Here is a 26,859-nt window from a genome sequence, read left to right as displayed (position 1 = left end):
TTATTGTCAAAGTGCCATCAAATTACAAACATTTGTTAGGTCACTTAAAGTTGGTAAGATGAAGGAGCCTGTGATTTAAATAAACACTCGGTGAAGCATCAGCAGCTCATCTAGCTTTATTTCATTTATTTTGATGAATTTAAAGACATTTACAACTTAAATTGGTGCAGAAAAATCACTCTTGCATCATATGTACCACCCCCAGTGTTAAAATAAATCCTACGACTTTGCAATAGCTTGTGCCTGAGGTCCATCACACCCAAAACCTCACGACACAAAAATAGCTTTTACCCATCTGCAGCGGATCTCATCAACAAGGCCTTTAGCATTACACGTTACACTGGCGTCTCCATCTGTCTTTATGCGTCACATTGATCCATATCTCTTGGGCTATTATCTCCGTACACTGCGCACCTTATTTTTATAATTCATACTGTGAACTTTTGCACAGTCCTTGGACAATATTTTGCACATTCTACACATTAACTACCGCTTCTAAAATCTGCACGACTCTTTCATTTTTATTCAACCTTTAAACCCTGAACAAACTAGCAACTTGGCAAAAAATGTCCCGCAAATGCAACAAAAATTAATAAATAAATAAAAATAGATTTATAAAAAAAATTAAAAACCAAAACTTAAGACAAAAGCTAGGGAAACACTACATTTATAATAATAATAATTATTATTATCATTACATTTTAGAAACATATTATTCTAGTTTTATATTTTTATTTTTATATTTTATTTTATTTCACATTCTTTTATTTTATATATTTATATTCATATTACAGAATTATTATACTTTTTACGCACTCTTCCCAGGTGATTTTTTTGGTTTGTTTGTTTGTTTATAACTTTCTTTTACTTTTCTTTTTTTAAAACTAATTTTCTTGTTTTTGCCTTTTTCCCATGTTTTTAAAAGAAAAACAAGTGAATTTGCTCAGGTTTCAAAGGGTTAAGATATAATGTAGCTACATATTTTTATAGCTGTTTTTTTTTGGGGGGGGGGGGGGGGGGTCTATTTTGAAAACAATAGTGAAAACCTACTTGCCAATAAAGCTCATTGAGTCACACAACTTCGACAAAACTACATTCCCCACAATGCTCTCGGGTGATTTTGACGCAAATTTTGACATAAATACATCCTACCAGCGTTCGACCGTTAGTGACGCCGAAGCCAGCAATTGTGGTGTGTGTCTGCGTGCTGCTGCTCTGCAGGGTCGTTTCCCTATTTAAAATATAACGCAAGCTCACCGACGGAGATTCAGTAACGATGGCTGAAGGCGACAACAAAAGCGCAAATATGCTAGTGAGTATTATCTTTACTAGTATGAAAGGGTTCTGTCTGCCGTGGGTGTGTTTGTAATATTAACGTTGGCTAGCATTGCCTGCTAATCTGGTGGCGGTCACGCAGCCGATGATGGCCCTGTTTTGTAGATGTGTTTGATCATCGTGAACTTTGTACCGCCAAGTAGCAAGCAACCTAACCAGCGAGTTGTGGCTTATCCGACTATCCGTTAAAGTGCCGCCGCAGCTAATGTCAGCTAGCCGACAAGCTAGCCAGCTAGCTAGCTGACGGTTTAATACGCCTTAACGTTACCCAGTTAGCTTCAGCAGGGACGCTTCCCTTTCTAGCATTGCACGCGAGCGTTAAGGTTAAGGATAACTTATAGCCTTAAATCGAGTTGCGACATTTCCACTCGACGTATCTTGATAAATGTGTGTTTAGCTCTGCTTATTTCCTCTTTCCTTCCGCGGTGATGTAGTGCACAGTCATATCAACAGTAGAAAACGCAGTTATCATTGCCGTGCTTATCGCCAAAGGCATCCACGCCCTCGACTTGGGACTTAGATAAATTGTTGTTCTTACACTCAGAATAAATTTGTTAATAACAACTTCAACTAAAATAACTCCACATAGGTAGAAATATAGCAGCAGTATAAAACAATTATCATAGTTAAATCCAATTCGATGTAGGGGCTTTAAATCATGCTTCGAATTACAGATATGATTCAGCTTAAATAGAGTGGATATTGAGGAAGATTGATTTTACCCTCAGGCTCAAGTGGCATGGCCCAGAAAAAACAAATGTCCTCGACTTCAGCAGCTATATCCCCATTCACTCTGAAAACATGCACATAGTATGGACATGTGGTTATCATGCGTTGAGAGTAGTCGGATTAGTAGTGGTTGTTTTTTTTTTTTTAAATGTGTATAATTTTGTGTTCAGGCTCAGGAAACGGCCCAGCTGGAGGAGCAGCTGCAGGGCTGGGGTGAAGTGATCCTGGCTGGGGATCGTGTCCTGCGCTGGGAGAAACCTTGGTTCCCTGGAGCCCTGTTGGGTGCTACCACAGTGCTCTTCCTGTGAGTCCATTTTGCCGCGTGCTGTCTCACAGGGTTGCACACAGCTGGGCACGTACTTGGCATTGCACACATTTCCTCTAGCTTGGCAGAAGGACATATCTGTAATGAGAAGTACCTACACTATCTGAGCTGCTCTGGTTCAGAATCTAATTCACAGGTGGATGAGTGTCCCAAACACATGGGTTCAAAAGTTTATGTTAAGCTTTACCACATTTGTGAAAGGCAATGCCTGAAGAAGGAAACAATGTAGATTATACCAGATTAGATTTTGTTAAATGAGTTTAGGTTGGAACATTCTTTTGTTTGTCAGAGGAATTTTTGAATAATGTTGCAGGGGAAGAATCCAGGCCAGAACACTAAGGGACTGTTTCCTGTTAGGTTACTGAGTGCATTTTTGTTAATGCTGTGCATTCCTTTTTTATGTTACAGTATGAACACACCCTCCCTCTCAATTTTTTGTTCCCAGTTAGTCTTTTTACAGGGCCTTTTGCAATCTCTACACAGGTATTTTTTCACATAACAGCTCTAGCAAATGTGCAGGGATGTCTTAATCACAACAAGAAGTTACTCTGAAACCATTATAAAACAAGGAGATGGGAATGTAAATAACAGACTTTATTTCTGCATCGATAATACAAAATGCTCCTGCAGAGAACAAAATATAAATGCAACACTGCAACAATGCTGTTTTTGCTTTTCCCCCCAAGTTTAAATTAAGATCTAAGATGTTGCTTACACACACATTAAAGGCTAATTTCTCTTTCATTTTGGTTGCAAATTTGTTAAAATCTGTGTCAGTGAGCCCCTCTCCTTCTTCAAGATAATTCCTCCACCTGACAGGTGTGGCATATCAAGATGCTAATTAAACGGCATGATTAGTACCCGGTTTGCCTTTGGCTGGTCACAATCAAAGGCCACTTTGAAAAACTCAAAACAAAAGTGCTGCCTATATTTTTGTTCAGTGCAGTTGCATTGTGAGTACTTGGAATGAAACTAGTTCTTAATCATGACTAACTGCTCTGTCTTTCTCCTTCTGCAGCCTAATTTACTACCTGGACCCATCAGTGCTGACTGGGCTCTCCTGCGCTGTCATGCTGCTCTGCCTAGCAGACTACCTGGTGCCTACCCTCGCACCCAGAGTCTTCGGCTCCAATAAGTGGTGAGAGCATGGAGATGACAGTTGCATTGATGGGGGAAAACATTAAATGGATTTTCCTTAGACCATAAAATCATATTTATTTTGAATCTATAAAAATGCGTTTGGCTTTGAAAGTCATTTTCCCCATGTTTTGTGTAAGGTCTTTGTGCCAGTAAAGGCATTTTCTGTACTGCACTCAACATGAACCTTCACACCTACACCTGATTGGACAAATGTCATTATTTGCTTCCAATTTTCAATGTTCTCTAAGGTGTCCACTGTTGAATAAATCTGACGTAAAAGGCCATAAATCATGTTAGTGCAAAGGCACATTGTCACAAAAACTTATTTGTCTGTATTCCAGTCGCTAAATCTAATCAAATCTTGGTGGTTTGTAGAACAGAAAACTACCGACTAGCCTGTGAAATAATGGATTAACATTGAAATTTATTGATGTGTATTCCTGAGGACTCAGTGAATTTACCTGGCTTACCTTGTATTTAATATGGGTTCGTATGGGTCTGTATCCACACATTCACTGCATGAATTGGAAAATGGTGTGAAAATCAACAAGAGCAAACTATAAAGGCAGTATTTAGAGGACAATTATGTAGTTTTACATTAGACAGCAAATGCTGTAAATTAAGCCCAGGCTAAAACTCAGGGCTTTGTGTGCTGTCTTGTTCGTTGCTTGGGCCAAAGCCAATGAAAAGCAGAATTAAGTTAGAACCAAATCATCGGTTCGAGATATTCTTGGTCTAATCTGAGCCAAAGAACCATTCCAGTATCACTTTGGAGGAAACGGAGAGTTCTGTCTTTGTGGCAGACATCCTTTCCGCCCGAATGTTGTCACCAAGACCTGTCCTGCAGGGTGTCCAACCATTTCATGGAGCTCTGACACAACACAGTGCTTGCCGAACAGCCCCTTCACTCAGCTGTGTGTATTTGATGGTGAGAACAGGACACCCAGGGCAGGATAGAGTAACGGCCTTCATTTGGCACAGCGTGTTGGACATGTGTCCTCCACCAGAGGCTTTCAGTCTCTCAATATATAACCCTGCATCAGCAGAGCATGACCTGGACCCTTTTGCACTGCTGCACATTCCACAGGCAGAGGCAGCAGACATGTCAGGTCATATTAGTACTTAGAGAAATGGTTAAGTGAAGAGTTTTCAGGGTGTTTAACATGCTATGCTTTGCATTCAGTGGTTTCTGAGTAGGTTGAAAGCAATAACCTTTTTGTCGGGGTGTAGTTATGACCGACATTAACTCGGGATGGGTAGTACTAACTCATGTGCTGGGGTTTAAAAGGCAGCTTTGTGTTTCTAGATATTGATCTGCAGTGTTTGATCAAGATTCTTTGAGAACATGCTGTGTAGCTCAGGCTGCTGCCGAGCCTGCAGCTTCACAAGGCAGCAGAGTCAGCCAGATAGCAGGAGTCTGTCTATGAGGGCTGGTTAAACGAAGCTATCAAAGTCTGGTCACGGTCCCTGTTTGGCTTCCTGACAACAAGGACGGAAATAGGGGACGATTGCTAAGCAGAAAATAAAGGCCACTTTGCCCAGCTGCCCTCCTTCCCTTGTCCAGTCAGGCCCTTCTCTCGCCCTTGTCCTTGTTTAATCCCTGCAGTCTTACAGTCCTGTTACATGTTTTCTGCCCGTCTGATTAGTGGATCAGTCAGGTCTTTGTATCTAGTGAAATGTTGGGAAAATGCCCACCAGTTACCTATCGCCCAAATGGGCTTCTCCAGATAAGACGTTTTGTCTAGTCTGCTGGCTAAACCCCCAAAATAAGCAGTTTGATATAAGACTACAAATACTCACATTTGAGGAGTCTGAACAAGTGGTTTTGCTTAAATATGTAATAGAGAAATTGACTAGCAAAATAGTTGCAGATTTAATTTTTGGTTATCTAAGGGAGATTACAAATGGTGAATAATCTAAATAATCCTAGGATTTTTTTTTTTCTAATTTGATCATGTCAAAGTTCAGGCAACAACCCACTCTACAGTCTTCATGAAGGTGGGAACATAAAGAGTCTATTAAAGAGCTATTTACAAGTAAGGATAGCTTATCAATAGCTTACTGCTTACTGATAACATACTGAGCTTGTTGACGTCCTCTTGATGACCACATTAATAGCTGTTGTTGGTGTCTGATTGTCTATCACAACATTCTTTTGGCCTCTGCTTTAACTAAACGGAAAGCTCTTCTGCTAGGATGCAGTTAGTTTTGTGCTCTTAATCACATCCTTGTCCTGAACCTGTCCTTGTCCACAGGACCACCGAGCAGCAGCAGCGTTTCCATGAGATCTGCAGCAACCTGGTGAAGACCCAGCGTCGGATGGTGGGCTGGTGGAAACGTCTCTGCGCCCTCAAAGAGGAGAAGCCCAAAATGGTAAATTACATTGTAAAATTTTAACCAGACTCTCTCCTACCCACAAAGAAACTGAATATGTCACTAAAAGTTGGCCACTACGTACTGTAGACATCAGCCTGAGAGCTGTCTGCAGTGCTGCACTGACTGCAGTAAATGGAGTCTTCCGATCTGTTTGTCACAATGGTGATCTTTCTCTGTACTCCAGATAAAAATATCCTCAGCTGACTTGGCTTTGCTGCTCCACTTAGCAGACCTGAAACTGGGTTACAGGCTGTGATAACGTGTTTTTCAAAGCATGCGTTAACACCATTAGATACACCGTTAAAGCATATTCTTTAATTCAATGAGCTTTGTAGCTTTCTTCAAAATGACAATGCATGTTCTGCTGAAATAAATGGATTTTATGTTGCAGTACATCTGAGGAATCATTCTTTAAACTCATCAAATGATACTTCGTGTGCAGTCAGGATGCAGTTTGTGTGTTTGAGTAGCTGCACCGTTGTGGGTTGACTGTAATGTGACCTCCCTGCTTTCTACAGTACTTTGCCTCAGTGATTAGCAGCTTGCTGGCAGTGGCCTGGATTGGACAGCAGGTGCACAACCTGTTCCTCACCTATCTGATTGGTGAGTACATGCAATCATTGCATTGTTCAAGCAACTCCTTTTTTTTTTTTTTTTGATTCTCCTGTTTTCTGGATTAGCATTATTATAGATATTTGGGGTGAAAGGACAATGAGCTCATTTCACATGCATGATTTTAAAGTGGATGCATTAAAGGTGTTCATGCAGTGTAGCATTGGTTTAGGTAGAGATTTGAGGCATGGCTTTGAATCTGAATAAATTCCAACATATCTAGTGAACATTTGAGAAGTAAACAGGGATCAAGGATAACGTTTCTTTCACAAATGTAAATTTAAAAAATGCATGGTTTTATATTTAAAGTCCACATCTTACAGAGCTACACACTCTGTGTTGGAAGTTAATGAGAAATCAAATCCATTGATTTGAGAGGAGAAGCTTATGATTACCAGGTTTCCTGGCACTATGACTCAGAAGCAGCAGTAATGACGACATTTACAGTAATGGTAGTATCAAATTAGTGACGTCATTTTCCTATTGATTACAATGGCACGTTTTTACTGCAAACTGAGACCAAAATGGGATGAAAAGTGCAGTGAAACTTGAAGTCATCTCTCAGGACAAATGCTCCTGTTAGCGTTCAGCTGCACAGCGGTGCCTCAGGGAAAGTGACAGTTGGTGAATCAGCAGGTCTGCTGGCAGTGTGGGAGCCAGTCATTACTTCCAAGAGCTGAGACATGTCAGGCATTCATCTTAGGTTAAGCCATGGACCAGAAATGACTTCAGGGGGTGCATGACTCCGAAACACAAAGAATTCTTTATCTAATCTCGGATCAAGTTGCACTTGAGAAAGAGAGAGGGGACGACATGCAGCAAAGGGCCAAGGTTTGGAATCAGACGCACAGCCGCTGTGGCAAGGACATCGCCTTTGTACATGGGGCGCCCACCCTACCTACTGAGCTGCTGGCCACCCCTGTCAGTCCCTTTTTATAAACATACATAATATGGGGCGTCGGTGGCCTAGTGGATAGAGCAGGTGCCCCATGTACAAGGCTGTTGCTGCAGTGGCCCGGGTTCGAGTCCAGCCTGTGGCCCTTTGCTGCTTCCTTTTGCTAGGCAAAACCCATGGGCAGCATGTCATTAGAAATTGCTCCCAGCTCTTCTTTTATGAAGAGCCAGTGCTTGCTGGTGGGGAAAAAAAATGCCATGAGGAAACAGGCCCTTAATCACACAGTCCAAAACTTTTGTTCGTTAACTGGTTGAAGAGCTATCGACTTATCTGCTATTTTGTTCCTCAGTGCTGCTGGAATGTAGAAAACATCCTTTTGATAAGAAATCAGAGTGTTATGTTAATGGTGTGGCATCTGTTTATTTCAGTTGCCTAGCCGCAGTGTTTTGAAATCAGATGTTTCATGTGCTGAGCTTCTTCCTGTCAAAAAGAACTCAAGTTTCTCTTGAAGGCAGCAAATCAGGGATTTGAACTATGATTTGGGGGGGAAAGACTAGGCTGACAGATAACTCTTTAGCAACTTTATATACAATACTTGAACATTATTAAGCCGTTTTCTCAAACTCTGTACAATGTCTGGAGAATCACGTCCGGAGTGTACAGGAGACAGGACATGTCATGGACTACACTGCAGTTCTGTAGCCAGTTGGTAATTTGGTCATAAACAAGAGTTTCTTGCCGTTCTCTTAATTTGTCTGATTTTGGCTTTGGTCTTACTGATAGAAGTTCCTGAATCTCATCTCTTCAGTCAGACATTTCATTAATGTCTTTGTGTAAATGACCCTTCATCTGTAGCCTCAAGTGTTTTCGTCTAGTGTGGTGGAAGCCTCACGGTAGAAATGTCATCAGCACGCCAACTTGTTCACAGTGAATTCTCCAGGCAATTATCTGTTCTGTTCACACATGGTCTCAATAGGACATTACACAAACTTTGTAGTAGGGAGCTGGCAGGGTAAAGTCCATTTAATGTCCAAATCACCTGATTCAGACATCAGCATTCTCACAGACAGTGCAGTGCATGTTTGTAAAGGGCTTTTAGAATTTTGAACTACATCGGTATAGTGCATGATATACCTATGACCCCTGTCATCACATATTACCTTCTCTGAGATACTGTATATTTTACTTTCTATTTTTTTAATTGTAGTTTAAAACTTGACATAAAAAAATGAAAAAAAAAAAATCAAACCCCCCCCCCCCAAAAAAAAAGTCCAGGATGACCCTATACTACTTGAATAAAAACTTATGCTTGGACTGTCTGCAAAATGTGTTAAAGATGTTATGTTAACCCTGTCTCAAACCAGCTCAGCTAGGCTTCTGACACCTGCATGTTTTTTTTTTTTTTTTTTTTTGTTTGTTTGTTCTCTAGTGAGCTTCCTGCTTCTGCTGCCTGGCCTGAACCAGCACGGCGTCATCACCAAGTACGCTTCCATGGCCAAGAGGGAGATCAACAAACTGCTCAAACAGAAGGAGAAGAAGAATGAGTAGATGATGTGTGGAGGTGAATCTCTGAAGATGAACCATGATGCAAAATGGAAGGTGGAAGGAAGTTGTTTGAAGAAAAGACAGAGGGGAGCACAAAAGTTTAAAAAAAAAAAAAAAAAAAAGAGCCTTCTGCTTCCTCGGTCTCTGCCCCAGAGCAAGACACACTTTTTTTTTTTTCCCACACATTTGATAAGTTTCATTTCTCTCTCCCCACATTTTGACATTTGAACCTTGTCACCCATTTGATTTTTTTTTTTCCTTTTGAATTTATCTGCCATGCATGCAGCCACGATATGAAGGTTCTGATATTGTCACACGTTCACACAAAGCACTGAAATGCTCAACCACACACATACACCTGCAATGTACACATAGTTGAAATCTTCCTTCTGTTTCTTAGGTTAAGTGTGCTTCATTTTAAGATGTCAGTAATGCTTTTAAGCCATTCCCTCTACATAGACAAAGTGACTACTGAGCAGTTTTTGTAGCATTACTGCATCATTTTAACCTCTCACAGATTCCACAGTATTTTCTTTTCAGGACAGTTTCTGTCACATTAGGAAAGGTCATGTAAATTTTACTTTTTGCTTATTCCGCTTTGGTTGTATTTAAAAATAACGCTGAAACAAAACTGGATTTAAAGCAGAGCTCGTCAGGGGCGCAACTGTTTCTAGATACAAGCCTACTGCTGTACTGCTGCTAGCTGGACTCTGTGGTCTATTAGCTCTTCTATAAAACCCCACAGTGTGTTACTGGTGTGGGATGTCTCTGTAAATAGGCCTCCGTCTCTGTCTGTTCTGTTTTCTCTTGTTATTTATGTGTTCTTTCCTCCTCGATCTCATCATTTCTGGTTTGATTACTGTCATTTCATTTTTTGTCTTTATTGGAATTCTTTAAGAATGAATAAAGTTTGATTTAAATGAATTTTCACTGGCCTTCTATAAGTTGTTTCTTGGTTTGGATGTATGCCTGTTGTATTGGCAGCTGTGTTTTAACAGCTTTTAATATCGTTACAGGATTCATTTGTTATAGGACAGTCTGAGGTAATATTTAACATGTAATCTGCTCATCCTATGGAGAGCAGGGCTGTGCTTTGTGAATTTCATGGCAATCTGCCCATTAGATTGAATGTTTTGGTATGAAAAATTTGGCCTGGCAAATGCAATTTTTGGTCACAGTAGGAACTTGGCAAAATGGCTCTGAAACTCTGCTGTACACTACCTACTCGTTCTCTGTTGTGCAGTGTTGCAAGGTGCATAGTAGAGCATTTAGCAGCTAAAGAGGCAGATATTTCCCAAAAGATTTTGTGGAGCCTAAACCAGAACTAAAAGGAGAGAGAATAATGGATTTGGATTCATCAGGTGGACACAAATGACAATTCCAGTGAGATGATCATGTTTCTCTGTCTGCTGGATATGTAAATAGACAATTGTCTGCAAACTCAAGTCCTAACAATGTTTATAAGATATGTAAGTGTTGTGTTTATAACTAGCTTTCACTGTCTTTTGTGTGGTTAAAAAAAGAGATTTAAAACATGTAGAATATTGACCTGACTAATAAACCTTAAAGTGAAGGAACTGCACAGGCAGTGCTGGTGAAGTTACTCTGAAAGCATAGCTTTGTAAGCCACCAATTATTTCCCATTGGAAGAGGTTGAACTACAGCAAAGCTAGGAGAAATGTAGGGAGAAATATAGTTTGGTTAACTGAAAAAAAGTAGTTCAAACTACTTTGTAAAACAAATGAAAATTAAAATGTACATGAAATATGAAATTTAAATATACAAAAAAGTCACATGCCAGTAAGAAAAAGCCTCCCAACTGAGTTTATTGCAAAAGTGCCCATTTGTTCACAGTTCATACATAATACAAAAAAATACAACTGTTCATGGGAATATGCAAGGAATGTCAGCTTTGGTTTTGAATAAAATGTCTATCAGTCAGAAAACCTGTCTTTTAAAAAAAAGGGTCTGAGTGGGAGCACTCAGCAGGATTACTCAGTTAGCCAGGTAACTTTTGTTAATACAGAGCAATAACTGATACTTTCCACTAACTGATGCCTGATAAACTCTGCTTGATAAATTAATTTCCTGGACATGCCCTCACAGTGGTCAGGATAAAAGGAAAATGGGACAGGGCTGGTCAAATAGGATTCAATTACAGTTCAGAATCAGTGGGAAAATTTAAGAAAAATCATTCAATTACTTTTGTGGCTCCAAATAGTAGTTCAGAAGTAAAAATGGCAAAAGAAAAAACATGAATGATGAAAATAAATTTAATTTCAGCAAGCTACCAGTTTAGTGACATGTAGGTTACTTCTCCCCAAAACTGTAAACATGTGGCAGAGAATGAAGGAAATGTACGAATTTCACGACTCTGGATCAAATGTCCTTTTGAGCAAGCTGTAAACAGGAGAGACATTTTATTTTAATGCCTGTTTGTGCAAGGAATCTTCAGTCCTTACGTTACGTGATGTAAATGCAGTTGATTTGCTTGTCCAAAGGAGGATAAACCAAACTGTCAAAAAATGTGTGAGAAGTCTGTGCCAGTTTTGGCCAAATATGAGGATCTTTGATTCTCAGTTTAAAATTGTATAATTCACAAGGTGTCCCTATGACCACTGGTTAGGAACATCTTACTTTTTGATTTATTGATCTACAAACATAGATAAGATGTCCCAGAGACAGCATGGGATTGCCCACTTTTTCTGCTTGTACACATACTTGGTCCAGTCATGTGTGTTCTCTGATGGCTTTTCTTTCCATTCATCAAACACTTCTGAAAAAAGTCTTTATATTTTCTGCATATCTTTCATGACTGAGTGTCAGTGTTGTTTCCCTCCAGGGCTGTTCTGAGATTTTACAACAATTTGAAAAAGATGTCTGGTGACATGCCAGACTGAGTACACACTGTAGTCTGCTGCAAGTCTGACGCACGCAATGCAATGGAGATGTATTTTAGATTATTGGATTTATATGGATACTCTTTGAGTTGTGTGACAAAGCTAAAATCAGCTTATCTTTGTAAGTCAAGACATTCAGTGACTTTTACCAATGAACCATGTTGCAGTTGCATATGAAAAGGTATTTTCCCACTTTTACCTTCATCATTTTACTGACACATAAAACCAGTCAGGAGCCATGGAAGTACCAGGATCATTTTTTTAAAAGAGGGTTGTTGTGCAGCCATTTCCTGTCAGTCATTGCAGTGTATAGCGTACTGTAATTGCAGTAAAGTGTGTCAGTAAAGTCTGAGTGCAGAGCAGTCTGTCTCCCAGCACCTCGTTGCCCACAGCATGTTGTCTCTGGTATGTCTGATGGGCTTTCCTTGACCCACGGTCTGCCTCTGTTCACCTGTAGATAGGTTTGTTCAGTTGTGATTGATTTCAAAATGTAACTTCTAATGATCAAACAGAAGCCTTAGGTCCAAACAACTTAAAATATTGAAGAAATGTGTCATCTTTAACTTACTAGCTTTTGGAAATCACGTTTTAGTTACTTAACTATTCACAGTAAATTAAATTTTGACAATCTTGGTCCAAACCTTTGCATGCAAATGTACTTATGACCCATAGAATAATGAATTGATAGGAAATAAGCGCCCTTCTTGCTGGAGGAGCCAATGACTCTTGTTGCAGCAGCAGATACAAACACGCGTCAGTGGGCTGAACAGGTAAGATGTGTTGAATGAAATCATGTGGCTAATAAACTGCCTTTGTAGTTAATAAAAGTCATCTCAAGATACAGTTATAGGTGGCAATACTCTCAAACAGAGGCAGAGGCATTTTTCTTTTGTACTGGTCCTGTAACCTTGTCCCCACCACTTGCAATTGCCATCTTTCTTAGCTCTGCTGCCTTTTCCAGCAGTAGAGACTGACCTCTGGTGGCGTGTGCTGTGCACTGCATCATCTCAATACAGCATCTCTGCATCAACTGAACAGACAGAGGAGCATCTGTATTTCTGACAATATTGAAAATCATACCTTTGGGATTTCTAAATACCCTGGTATACTGTAATACCTTAATACCACCCAAGCCTACTATCCACTGCCTTATGGTATAACACCGTAACATGTCACTGTGAATAGAAGATTAAGGTAGGTGATATGTGATCCTCTGATTCTATATATGTTATTTAAATGAGACATTTTACGTATGATTCAAATGACCATAGACAGTTTAACTGTTTAGCAAAAACACACTCTCATCTGGTCATTTATGCAGTTCCTCAACATGACCACTGGAGGGCAGTAACTTTAAGTACACTCAGGTCACTGGCGAGCACTACAATACAAATACTAATAACTTTATGAAAGATGACAAAACATTCACAAAGTAGTGTCTATTGTAGGGCTGTTTGATGGAATGGATTAAATGCAGGGGTTCATATTGTTTGCTAACAATTTGACATTTAATTATGATAATAATAACACTGATAAATCACTAACAGTGTGGTAATTGTAGTTCATCATTTCATAAAATGAAGTGTCCATTGTTCTCTAGTGGCCGCAGTGAAGGCCCTTTCAGTCATACACTTACTGTATTGGCAATTTTACATGTCAAATTCATGTTTGAATGAGCTCCCTTTGGCCTATTTTCTCCCAGTAATCATACCAAAGGATCACCATTAAACTGACAATACATTTAAAATGACAAAAAAGGGACTTAATGTTCAAATATAGAAAATAATAGTGTTAGCCTACATACAGACATACTTTTGGTTCACTTCCAATTGGTCTTTTTAACTTCATATACATAGCTATTGTTGTGTTGTTAATAATTTAGCTGAAATTTAACCCATTCAGAGTAACCTTGACAGCGATCTCAGGTGTAACTGTGACCTCACTGATCACCCTGGGTGTCATGTAACCACAATAAATCATAGGTTCTACATTCTGTGAACCCAAAGCTGACTGATATTCCGATGACTAAGCCTTAGATAACACTACTGTAGCTGATGCTGAGACAAAATAGGATCAAGAGCAACTAAATTTGTGTTTTGATGTATGGAGCTATATGCAGAGTTCACACTACCTGTTAGTATGTTGTGTTGGTGCCACTTTGTTGGTCTGCCACCAGCCAACTGTGGCAAGCCATCAGTGACTGGGAGTGTATACCATGTTTTGTAGGTGGTCCAGTACTCAGATGGATCCTGTGGGTTGGTGATCTCTTTGACCGCCTGGCCATTGCAATACTGAGCCCAGTTTTCCACCTTCAGGTTGGTCCTCTGGAGCAAGACAGAAGCACAGAAGGGTGTGAACCAAGGCACAAAAAATCACAGGTTTTTTTTTTTGTTGCTTTAAAAAAAACTGGTTTTGCCTACTGAATAACATGGTTGTGATTAAGACAAAAATTTTAAAGGTACAAGGCTGAAAAGGCTGATTTTTCTTTCTATTTTCTTGGTATTACTATTACATACTATTAAAGGTGCCCTGCAGAGTTTTCATGTAAATAGCAAAAGTCATGTTTACATTCAGTGTTACTCTCCAAAACTCCTTGTCTGTGCCCAAGTCTAGCAAATGTGATGAATGCATTTCCTTCCTCATTAAACACTTGCAAAGCTGATTTTTTTTTTTTTTTTTTTTTTTTAAAGTTTGAAGCCGATATTGTTTACATCCATGTTTACTAGCTAGCGGTCTTCTTTATTCCTGCATTTGCTGGTGCATTCCTGCAGCATGGAGCACCAGAGCCAATATTTAACATTTACTTAATCATATTAAATTCAACATATCGTTTCAAGAGTTTCCTGGCTAAGACAGGCACAAATAACAATGTGTTAAAAACAACAGACAAAATTTTTTAAAATCCACAAAATCATAAGTAATCAGATTATAAAGTCTGTGAGAGAATCATGTGAAATATTTGATAATAGAAAGAAGCTAAATAGCACATTCAAGCAACCCCAACTCATCTGTCTAAAACTATAACAACACATTAAAGGTATGCCTGGAGTTATTGTATTCCTGATGTGATGTTTGCAATTTTGCATTATGCTGCAACCGTACAGGAGTGATGTGCTTTGGCCCGTGCTCATGTTTAGTGTGTGATTGCAGCAGACACTGCATAGATGTGATGTTGTGACTAAGATCCAGCTGGCTCCGATGCTGTGAGGGGAAGCTTGGATCTCTCAGATGGAAAATAAGAGGACGTCCGTCAGCCAGCCTGCCAGAATAACTCTGTCAAAAATGAAGACACAAAATAATGAAGCGATTATTGCAGAGTGAGTACCATCAGAAAATGTATCAGTCAGTCACTTATCAACAGTGGGCTGACCTGGTTGTGAGTGGTGGTGTAGCAGGGTGCCATGTCACCTAAGTTTAGGGTGCTCTGATGTAGATGCCTTGGTCTGGAGTTCTGTGCTTCACTTTGACACTGACAGCTGTGGTGGTGGGTCAACCTCTGGTCACCAACAGGCAGACTGTTCATGTCGACACCTCAGCGAAAGCTTCTTAGGCTTTCTTTACTTGTCTGGAGTACAGTAGATAAACCAGACAGCACGGAAAAATTGTGCACAGTTCCTGCTTCAGCTTTAGAGAGAGAGATGTGCACATACCTTACATAATAAATCTCTTTTCTGTTATCCATCAGTGATCTTATTAACACAAGCTATGACAAGTATCAACCTAATGTTAACCACAAAAGCAGAGATCCTATAGATATTTTTACGCCTCGATAGACTCCAATTATGTTGCATTCAGTCACTGAATACTGAGGTGAGTGCTAACATTAAATGTAATCTATAATGAGAGCCTCACAGGTAGAAATCAATAGAAATCACAGACATCAGCGACTGTCTTCAGGTGCAACATATGAAAGACAAAATGAAATCACTTTTGAATTATGTTACAGAATAAAGAGGTAAATCAGTAATGACACCTTCATCGTCCACTGTGTTGTTACTCACCTGAGATAAGTCACGCTGCTTCTGTGGAAACTTTGCTGCCATGGTGATGTGAAAACAAGAACTGCAGTGTAAATTTACATCATTCAAACACCAAATGAGTTCAAGTTTACTTAAAAATGTTTGCTAATCAGTCATACCTTCTTTAAAACTGTAAACACTTCATTCTGGTATCGTGAACACTGTCAAATAAAACAAAAATGTTTAACTTTTTAATCCACTTCATTTACCAGGCATAATTACTTATCAGAATTAAATTTAAAATAAAAATCTAATGATCACATTATAATGTAGGATGCCTTGTCCTAGATTAAGGTAATCAAATAGTATATTGTATAAAGGATTTAAAATGAGTAAGAAAACTAACATGTATAAGATAAAAGTACAGTTTACATGTTAATACATAAATAACATCCAATAATCCAATGATGTAATAATATAATTCTATTACACAGACTGAGGTGATCTGCATAAAGAGTATTTTTGTTTGTTATACTTTAGGCAGGCTATTTTTCTTACGTTCTTATGTTACATGTATGTCAGTCATTGCTCCCATACTGGATTTTACCCAAACACTTTTGATGGTTGACTGGCTGCATTTATTTTCACATTTACTGTTTTTTTACATAGATATTTTCTCCTTTCCTCCTCTTTGCTAGATGGATAAAGCTGTATTATTATTAATGTTATTATTAGTAGTAGTAGTAGTAGTAGTAGTGGTAGTAGAACTACTAACTGCCTCGTGTCTAAATCGTGCCATATGAATTCATTGCTTCGTCTTGTTATATTACATCAAAATTTTATATTGTGAGTAATAAATAATGTAATATATTATTAGTCTATTAATTAATGTATTATTTAGGCCTGTTTGAGTACATAGGCTGCTGCGCGCCTCCCTGCGGCCGCAGGAGGAACTGCAGGACTGCATTGTAAAGGGGACACTGGTGCTTGTGCATCCATCTTCATCTCAGTGACCCTCCTCCTCCTCTCCGGTTCAGTCAGCAACACACCGTGTGATTGGCTTTATTGGAGGTCAGCAGCTGTTTCTCGTTCGTCGAAATGGCGTCTAACGGTAAGAGAAACTCTTTGTTGAGCAAGCTGGTTAGCTAATATCAGGTGGCTCTCTAACGTTAGTGATAAGACGCTGGTTAGTGGTTAACGTTGAGGTTGACTGTCTTATAAAGTAACCAACGTTAGTTAGTTATATTTGTTAAGATTAACGTTATTAGGTTATTTTTGGATTGCTGGGTTACAATACAGAAGAATCTCACAGCAGCGCTCCGGCTAGCTAACACTATGCTGTCAAAGCTAACCAAAGCTAACTTAGCTACCGGTGTATTCTGTTAGTATTAACGGCTGCCTTGCTAATAGCTAGCTAGGTAGCTTGTGCTACTGACCCAGTTTAAGACAGCGGCCCCGCCTCTCACAGCACAGATTGCGGGTTTGACACGGTTTGATTTAGAAGATGGAGATGATGGAATGGTGTCTGTTTACTTAAGTAAAAGTACTAATAACACGCTGTGAAAATAACTCACAACAAGTAAAAGTCCCGCATTCAAAAAACCTTAACGGAAGGTAAATACAATATGTAACGTTAACTATTATCATCAGCATAATGTATCTGTAGTATTAAACCTAAAAGTAGCCCACACACTGCAGTCAATTTTTCCCTGTCAGTGTTTTACTATTTTACAAGATTTTTTAAATTAATATTACTGCTGCATAAATGTTGTATTTTACTGCTGTAAAGGCTGTGCCATCTTTAACTCCTTTATATACTGATGGTAGTTTCACCTAGAGCAACCACCCAGTGTGTGAGAGCCACGAATCTCTGAAAAGTCAACTTTTAATGGTGTCAGAAAAACAGACCTGCTTTCAGCTTTGTGATCATTTCCAGCTGATACAAGAGGGTTGTTTAAATTGTGTATTTAGCATAAGAGGTAGGAGAATTTTATCAAGACATAAAGGAACGCTTCATTCTGCAGTTTACCATAAACATTCAAAGTCAACACATCTGGAGATATATGGATTTCAGTGGACAGGAGGGGGATGAAAAACTCATCTGTTAAGTAACTTAAGCTGTCAGGCCAATGTAGTGCAGTAAAATTACAATATTACCCTCTGAGATGTTGTGGAGGAAAAAGCTGCATTAAATGGAAATACATGAGTAAATTACAAGTACCTCAAATTTGAGTACAGGTAGGCTACTTAGTCACATTTCAACACTCTCAGATGTTAGTTTCCAGTTAATACGTGTCTTTTCTGATTATGTCTTAACAGAACAAATGCAAAAAATGATATATATTTAATTAGTAGAAGCAGCTTATGTAACAGCTTCAGCTGTAATTTTTTTATACTGCTGGTTTATCATCCCAGAAACCATAATCCCACAGTTTAAATTTCTTTCTTTTTTTACTGTCATTAAAATATATTAATATTTTGAGGGTGATTCCAATTTGTATGAAGCTTTGTCACATTTGGATCAGCTCTATTTGATCGAAAGTGTAAAAAAAACATTGTTTGATATTAACACTCCATTTTGTTTATTCCATAGATTATTCCCAACCTTCTGGCCAAGGGTAAGAAATGTCTTAATCATAAAATAGAATTTCTCAACCTTGGGTTGTGGGGGGGCAGGAGATTTCTAATTCTTGTTTTATTGCATTTGTTTAATTTTTAGATATATGCTCTTGATTTTCATATACACACACATAGAATAGAAATCATTGACAAATACTCATTAGAACTTGCCAACTCCTTTTTGGGGATGTGAGAATCAGGTCCTTAATTTGTGCTATGGCAAAAAAAAGTATGTGAAACCATGGAGTTAAAGCAACACAACACAACACAACACACACAAACTCAACAGAGTGAAGTCACAAGTCAGACAACAGCAGACAGGCCGCAGTGCAGATGAAGGGAATATAACTTCAAGATTACTCTAGTTAACGACAGCTGCACTTGTTACTGTAGGTAAGTGTGATAAAACCTCTGCCAGCCAATACTTTATCAATACATGTGATCAGCATGTAGACAGCCATATTTCAATCTGCTTTGTCCGCAGTCTCTCATTCACCGCTATTATGATTTACGATCGCAGTCGACACAAGCACATCGCGCTCGCGGTGCTAACAGCAAAGTGTTAAAGACAAACTAAAATGAAAGCTGTCTGTATGTAGGCTAACACTTTATCTTAAAATGTACCTTAGCAGCCGACCTGCAGACAGTGAGTCTCCTAAGTAGAGGGTAACAGCAGTAACAGCGCCAGGTCATCATCGGTCAGGCATCCCTCCTCTTTCAGCTCTCGCAAGCGTGTGAAAGCCGGGCCAATATTAATCCTTGTTCGAGCTCTTGTTTTGTCGCTCTCCCATTTTCTTTTCTTTGTCTCCTCGGACAACACCTTCACCTTCTTCCTTTTGTTTGTTGCTTCAGCCATGACAACAACCATGTCTAACTTCGTTCACCTTGGTTCGGCTACGCTACTCTAAAGAGACGAGGAGGGGTATATGACGTATGCCGTAAAGCAGCCAAATTTTGTAGTCTTTTTTGTGTCCGGGTTCCTACCCGAACCCCGAACCTGCATAGTGCCAGTGCAAGTGAACAGACGCTCTCAAGCAATGACAGAGGTGTCATCCAACCTATTGTGTGTTGATGTACCATCACAAGGATCTTGGATATATTTTGAGGGCTAAAAAACTCCATTGTGTTGCTTTAACAATGATAATGAATTAATCAAATTGGAATATTTTTGCAAAGATATGGAAAAGTGCTTACTCTCAATCTATAACATTTTAAGTGGTGTATTTGTATTTGGTGTGTGAGCATTTATTTTGTTTGTCTTTACCTCTGGCAGCTATGGGTCCTATGGTGGAGGTGGAGGTGGAGGTGGTGGTGCTAGCCAGGGCTATGGTCAGTCTTCTGGCCAGAGCTACAGCCAGCAGGGCTACGGAGGCTACAGCCAGAGCTCTGACAGCAGCTCTGGCTCCTATAGCCAAGGAGGATATGGCAGCTATGGTCAATCTCAGTCAGGTAGAACTATCTAATACCACACAGTTTTTCAGTCATACATCATGGTGTAGTTAACTTTTGCTCCATGTTCTGTCTCCTCTCTTCTTTCTGTAGGATATGGTTCTCCACCCTCTAACCAGGGTGGTGGTGGTGGTGGTGGTGGTGGTTATAATCAGTCCTATAGCCCTGGAGGCTATAACAGCAGCAACCAGCCCTCCATGAGCTACAACCCACAGTCATCCTTCTCAGGGTACAGCCAGCAGCAGCCTCCTCCTTCATCCTCTGCAGGGTGAGACCCCATCAGCTTCTTTTTCTCAACTTTTTATTTACTGACTTTTGCCCCACTTGGCCAGGAGCACAGATGAAATATGAGCAATACCGCTGTGTAACCAGCATCTTCATTCTGGGTTAAGTAATAAACATAAAAATCACCATGTTAAAACTGTGTTAAATGTGCAGTTATGCTGCAGCTATGACTGACCACAACAGCCCATGGTCGAAATATCCTTTCTGGCATAAGAGTTTTCCAAGTGCACAATAGTCTGATATCTCCGTGGAACTGATATAAAGATTTATCATTAAAAACAGAGCTAAAAATCACTATGAAGGTTTCTTGTGGTTTAAGAAAAGTTTGGAACTACTGATTTAGGTTTCTCTTCCAACAAGCTTTGCTGCTACAGTTGTGTAGCCTTGGTGAAGGTGTTGACTAGTTTTTATTGCTTCTTTTCTCCCATCCGTCAACAGCTATGAAGGTAACTCACAGGTTTCTGGCTACAACCAGCCACCAAGTGGAGGACAGAGTGGAGGTGGTTACGGCACCAGTGGAGGTCAGACTGGTGGCTATGGTGGCAGCGGGAGCCACCAACAATCATCCCAACATGGAGGAGGTCATTACAACCAGCCTCCAAATTATAACTCACCCCCACCACAGAGCTACAGCCAGCAGAGCCAGTACGGTCAAGGTGGAGGTAAGGGATGGCTTTATATTCACTTTTTATGTCAAAGTGTGATTTATTTTTCCAAGTAAATTACAAGCCCCTTTTACACTGCCTCTTCAAGGAATTTCATGCCATTATGCTGCCCCGCCATTCTGTATAAAAGGCACAATCATTTACCTCCACATACACTGTATCTACAGTGTACCATAGCTACACAGTTTTCTGGAGTGACTTGGATATAAATAAATCAAACAGACAATGCTTTTATATGGTTTTTGTTATTATAATACATTATACAGTACATTGTCAAAGTGCTCTCAAATTGGTAAATCTGTTGAGATTGGATTGCTTCAAATCTCTGTCAGGATATGGAGATGAAAGCCCCCCAATGAGTGGAGGAGGTGGAGGATACGGTGGTTCTGATGGAGGTTATGGAAGTCCTGATGGCCGCGGTGGCAGGGGCCGTGGGGGAGGATTTGGAGGTCGTGGTGGCGGCGGATATGATCGTGGTTTTGACCGAGGTGGCCGAGGTGGACCAAGAGGAAGAGGAGGCATGGGGTGAGTGTTTAAAAAACATCCAATGTCCATGTTGTCAGTCCTGTTTTATAAGGTCTCTTGGACTTATGAAAGTGCACGGAGTCTGAATACAGTGATGTATGTAAGTGTGTCCTCACCTTTGGTTACTTGTTAAACTGTGTAGTGGAAAATGAAAGAGGTGAGAGAGTGCTGTTTGTAGCCACATGCTAAAGCTATCGAGAGGTGCGTGCTACTGTGTCCCCTCATACTTGGTTTTGAGGAAAATCAATGAATAGCCACCAAACAATTACAGTTTCAGTCTCAAGACTGCAAAAATCTTTTTCTCAGAGCTGTATGCCAGACATGCACTTTTTTAGGTGAACACATACATATTAAAAAAATGTGTGTGTCATAGCACCTCTCTGAGTTAAACTAAGGACAGATACAGTGTTAGTCCTGCGCTGTATCTCTGGGTTATGTGCCCACTAGAGGTGGGCAAAAACTTAAAATCATTTCTGATCCAGTACCAAATATTACCAGGCCAAGAATCACCAATACTGATCCAGATACTTTTTATTATTAAAAGCTGCTACTGTACTATGACAGAGGGAACCAATGTAAATGCATCATCAATAGACAGAATAGGTAACACCTGGCATTTCTTTTTACTCTGTTAATAACTTAATCACATACATTCTAAAACATGAGAATTTTCAATGACAAATATGTTAATTGTGTGAATTCTCTGAACTAATGTGGTGATCACTGCACTCGTGCAAATGTAGAGTGCATGCAGTAAGAAGAGTGTTCATGTTCCCAGAACATGATCTGACATGAGACAGATCAGTTTGTGTTTTTTTTGTGTCGCTTATATGGATTCTCAAAACAGGACCTAGCCTAGTTTTGGTGATACGGTGTTGATCTGCCCACCAGACACAAACCCATCATGCCTGGATGCTGTGGCTGAAAGATATGGTAGAAATCAATATATTAATGAGAATATTTTCCAATGTAATATATACAGTGTAACAAAAAATGTAATTGATGTTCACGTGATGATCTGTGCTCCCCTGTTATCAGGAACAACTAAATATGTGTGAAGCAGAACCTTCAGTACTCACTTTGGGTTTTCTGGGAATCGTTAATTCAAACCACAGAACTTTGTAAAACAATAACACAATTAACTTATCATATCATGTTAATATTAACATGATATGACACTACTCAAGGTATTGTCCAGCCTACTGGATGCAACACATTAAACTTAGGAAAACATCCCAAAATTTAGCTCTCTGATGTGGTTGATCAAAAACATAAAATGCCGAGAGCTCACAAAAAAAAAAAAAATTCTACAAATTCAAAACATGTTTGCCATCATAAAGGTAGCGTTTGAAATGACGAGTTGAGTTTATAAACTGGATAAAATTGGAGTTGGCGTGATGTCATAGGGGTTTGGATTTAAGGTCCTTCTGGCTGAATGCAGGTCCAAAACCACATTCTGTAAGTCCGCATAATGATTATTACCACCAAAAGCATGGAGCCCTTGTGTGAAGTTGCAGTGAATGCTGTTCACTTGCATGAGAAATTAGTAATGGATCCTTGATAAACGTGCTACGGGGTGAACCAGGATATATCACTCCATTGGGTGGCAAACAGATGGCAAACATGTCTAACAGACTTACTGTACATTCACACCAACAGCGACCAGAGCTTCCAAAGCAGCAGAAGTCATTTGTTTTTAATGAAAGCCTGGCGACTTGGACGACCTGGGCGTCAGCCGTGCGTCTTGGGCAACCAAAGCGACCGGAGCAGCTCCAGAGGGAAGTTTAAACTCGTTTAACTTTATGGTAATGAGCTCTGACGTGGTTTAGCGGCACCCAATCAGAATGCTGACGTGCTTCGATGAAGCGGGTCCCAGAGAACAAGCCATGTAACTTTGGTTCCTACAGCACACTTGTTCTGACAATGGATCGAGAAGTTTATTACTTGCGTTCGCACCCACTCAGTCCTTTATAATGTGTCGCGGTTTAGTTACAGAGACCAAAATAAAAAGAATGAGGTAGTTGGTTGGTCTGGTGGATTTAAAGTGTGTAATGTTGGTAATAGAGGAGAGAATTGCAGGCTAATGTTGCGACGTAGCATGCAAGTCTTCCTTGCTATTTCTGTTTTCATTGACCAAACATAAGTTTCTGTAGGCCAACTATGAGCTTTTTGACTGGACAACAGCAAGCAGCAACTACACTGCTTTCAAGCCAGTAGTCCGCTTTGCGGCTCCTTTAAATTGACAAGCACAATCGAACGTTCAGTGTTTCACGTGATGAGTGTCTAGAGCGACCAAAGCTACCACAAATATTTTTGACAGTCATGCATCTTGGGCGTTTGCGACAGACTTTGCCTCTTCTTGGGAAGCTTCTGGTGTGAACGTACAGTTAAAGTTCATTTCTGCTGCTGTTTAAAATCTTACAAATGACAGTTTTGTTTTTGAAAACATGACCCCTCTCACCATCAATCATTTGAGGAAAGGCCCTACACAGTGATGTTTTTTTTATATACAACAGAGAGCAAAAATGTGGACAGGAATGAACCAAAATTGAACCAGTTTATGACATCTACCTTTAAGTGACATTTTTAAATGTCAACAGTACAAATATGAAGATTTTAATAGCAAGCATCTGTGCTGCCAGATCAGCGTCTCATTGTAAAAGTTGTACAAAAAGACACCATGACCCCTACCAAACCCTATTTAAAATGGAATGCAACATATATCCATATGCTGGTGGTTTTTTATTGTGATTTAGCTGTACAATATATGGTGCAAGGTGGTGCTGCTGCAGTTAAATCTACAACTATACAATCTTTCTGTCTTGATCTTGTTAGTGGTCTTGTTGCTGTTCTTTAAATGACTATAAAAAACAAAAAACCATGTGTACAGCAGAGTCTGTGCAGACACTCCACTGCAACTGTGATGACATAAACAAAAATGAGCCAGGTGAGCTCTTGTGCTCAAACAAACAAATCTAAGACAAAATTTGTGATCCCAAACTTTCATTTCAACATTGTTACAGAAATGATGGTATGATCACACTCAAACTCAACATTGCATTAAAACCAGGTTATAGAAACAAACAAAGAATAAGAATAAGTTCTGTTAAACACAAAAAACAAAAACTAAACATGTAGCAGTGAACACAGGTTGAGAAAGATTTTGTGTTTGTTTGTGTGTAGCCCAGAAATGCAACACTTGAATTACTTCCAATTAGAGAAGTAGTTTGTTTGAAATTATAATGTTTAGTAAACAACTGTTCTTCAAACTGTATTTTCGGGCAAACTTAAAGCGACGCTTTGGGTTGCTGCTAGTGATCGAACCACCAACCCAAAGCGTCTGTATTTGACAACCTGGGAATGAGACACAACAATCAACTGTCTTTCTCCAAAGCCACATACAGAACTTTTAAGACAACAAGATACAGTACAGGCCAAAAGTTTGGACACACCTTCTCATTCAATGTGTTTTCTTTATTTTCATGACTATTTACATTGTAGATTCTCACTGAAGGCATCAAAACTATGAATGAACACATGTGGAGTTATGTACTTAACAAAAAAAGGTGAAATAACTGAAAACATGTTTTATATTCTAGTTTCTTCAAAATAGCCACCCTTTGCTCTGATTACTGCTTTGCACACTCTTGGCATTCTCTCCATGAGCTTCAAGAGGTAGTCACCTGAAATGGTTTCCACTTCACAGGTGTGCCTTATCAGGGTTAATTAGTGGAATTTCTTGCTTTATCAATGGGGTTGGGACCATCAGTTGTGTTGTGCAGAAGTCAGGTTAATACACAGCCGACAGCCCTATTGGACAACTGTTAAAATTCATATTATGGCAAGAACCAATCAGCTAACTAAAGAAAAACGAGTGGCCATCATTACTTTAAGAAATGAAGGTCAGTCAGTCCGGAAAATTACAAAAACTTTAAATGTGTCCCCAAGTGGAGTCGCAAAAACCATCAAGCGCTACAACGAAACTGGCACACATGAGGACCGACCCAGGAAAGGAAGACCAAGAGTCACCTCTGCTTCTGAGGATAAGTTCATCCAGTCACCAGCCTCAGAAATCGCAAGTTAACAGCAGCTCAGATCAGAGACCAGATGAATGCCACACAGAGTTCTAGCAGCAGACCCATCTCTAGAACAACTGTTAAGAGGAGACTGCGCGAATCAGGCCTTCATGGTCAAATAGCTGTTAGGAAACCACTGCTAAGGAGAGGCAACAAGCAGAAGAGATTTGTTTGGGCCAAGAAACACAAGGAATGGACATTAGACCAGTGGAAATCTGTGTTTTGGTCTGATGAGTCCAAATTTGAGATCTTTGGTTCCAACCGCCGTGTCTTTGTGAGACGCAGAAAAGGTGAACGGATGGATTCCACATGCCTGGTTCCCACTGTGAAGCATGGAGGAGGAGGTGTGATGGTGTGGGGTGTTTGCTGGTGACACTGTTGGGGATTTATTCAAAATTGAAGGCACACTGAACCAGCATGGCTACCACAGCATCCTGCAGCGACATGCCATCCCATCCGGTTTGCGTTTAGTTGGACGATCATTTATTTTTCAACAGGACAATGACCCCAAACACACCTCCAGGCTGTGTAAGGGCTATTTGACCAAGAAGGAGAGTGATGGAGTGCTGCGGCAGATGACCTGGCCTCCACAGTCACCGGACCTGAACCCAATCAAGATGGTTTGGGGTGAGCTGGACCGCAGAGTGAAGGCAAAGGGGCCAACAAGTGCTAAACACCTCTGGGAACTCCTTCAAGACTGTTGGAAAACCATTTCAGGTGACTACCTCTTGAAGCTCATGGAGAGAATGCCAAGAGTGTGCAAAGCAGTAATCAGAGCAAAGGGTGGCTATTTTGAAGAAACTAGAATATAAAACATGTTTTCAGTTATTTCACCTTTTTTTGTTAAGTACATAACTCCACATGTGTTCATTCATAGTTTTGATGCCTTCAGTGAGAATCTACAATGTAAATAGTCATGAAAATAAAGAAAACGCATTGAATGAGAAGGTGTGTCCAAACTTTTGGCCTGTACTGTATATACTAGAAATTATAGGTTGGGATAAACCTATACTGTAAAAATCCAATAAAGAACAGGGATGAATCACAGAGCAAAGATTTTACAACAATAGTGAAGCTATGAAGCAGAAACTGTTATGGTAAGTTGATCTTTTTGTTTGTAAAAGTTGCACAGTATTTCATGTTCTTCCTTGTGACATCATGTCAGTGATGAACTCATAGACAAATTAGTTTGCCATTTCATTGTATGTTCTCTCATCCACCATGGACTATATTTGATTTGCCTTCCCCACTGCGACAAAATTTAGAACTCACTCCCCAATTCATTATTACAGTTTCCTTTAATTAGGCAGATGGCACTGATTACTGATCAGCTGATTACCTCCTGTGTTGCTCAACAAAACCATTGTTAAAGGATAACTTTGGTAACTTTCAACATGGACCCTATTTTCCCATGTTTTTGTGTC

General features: G+C 39.7%; 2 protein-coding genes and 1 long non-coding RNA gene across 3 annotated transcripts in view; 2 read left to right on the top strand and 1 right to left on the bottom strand.

Moving 5' to 3' along the window:
* Window positions 1-1,154: 1,154 nt before the first annotated feature.
* Window positions 1,155-9,892, top strand: arl6ip1 (ADP-ribosylation factor-like 6 interacting protein 1). The gene is made up of 6 exons (XM_049561646.1): window positions 1,155-1,312; window positions 2,235-2,368; window positions 3,408-3,527; window positions 5,785-5,902; window positions 6,424-6,508; window positions 8,842-9,892. The coding sequence occupies exons 1-6, from the start codon at window positions 1,277-1,279 to the stop codon at window positions 8,958-8,960; spliced, it is 612 nt and encodes a 203-aa protein (XP_049417603.1). The 5' UTR covers window positions 1,155-1,276; the 3' UTR covers window positions 8,961-9,892.
* Window positions 9,893-15,873: 5,981 nt separating this feature from the next.
* Window positions 15,874-16,819, bottom strand: LOC125879653 (uncharacterized). The gene is made up of 3 exons (XR_007447961.1): window positions 16,732-16,819; window positions 15,996-16,037; window positions 15,874-15,893 (listed from the first exon to the last, which is right to left on the bottom strand). It is a non-coding gene; the product is annotated as an uncharacterized LOC125879653 (long non-coding RNA).
* A 2-nt stretch (window positions 16,820-16,821) lies between these two features.
* Window positions 16,822-26,859, top strand: part of fus (FUS RNA binding protein) — a 29,036-nt gene continuing 18,998 nt past the window's right edge. The window contains exons 1-6 of the mRNA XM_049561559.1: window positions 16,822-16,927; window positions 18,410-18,434; window positions 19,709-19,884; window positions 19,978-20,152; window positions 20,608-20,831; window positions 21,167-21,359. Coding sequence (XP_049417516.1) covers window positions 16,915-16,927; window positions 18,410-18,434; window positions 19,709-19,884; window positions 19,978-20,152; window positions 20,608-20,831; window positions 21,167-21,359 — 806 coding nt within the window. The 5' untranslated portion in view covers window positions 16,822-16,914. The remainder of the gene's footprint in view (window positions 16,928-18,409; window positions 18,435-19,708; window positions 19,885-19,977; window positions 20,153-20,607; window positions 20,832-21,166; window positions 21,360-26,859) is intronic.

The sequence above is a fragment of the Epinephelus fuscoguttatus genome, linkage group LG19 (genome assembly GCF_011397635.1).
Source record: "Epinephelus fuscoguttatus linkage group LG19, E.fuscoguttatus.final_Chr_v1".
NCBI classification, from domain to species: Eukaryota; Metazoa; Chordata; class Actinopteri; order Perciformes; family Serranidae; genus Epinephelus; species Epinephelus fuscoguttatus.
Note: the sequence above shows the minus strand (reverse complement) of the source record. Positions and strands in the feature narration are given on the sequence as shown.

What these genes read in the sequence shown, in the direction of transcription:
- arl6ip1 (XM_049561646.1), top strand. Translation starts at nt 1,277, where the DNA reads ATGGCTGAAGGCGACAACAAAAGCGCAAATATGCTA. An exon ending in AAGAGGAGAAGCCCAAAATG is followed by an intron (nt 5,903 to 6,423) that starts GTAAATTACATT and finishes TGCTTTCTACAG; the next exon opens with TACTTTGCCTCAGTGATTAG. An exon ending in GTTCCTCACCTATCTGATTG is followed by an intron (nt 6,509 to 8,841) that starts GTGAGTACATGC and finishes TTTGTTCTCTAG; the next exon opens with TGAGCTTCCTGCTTCTGCTG.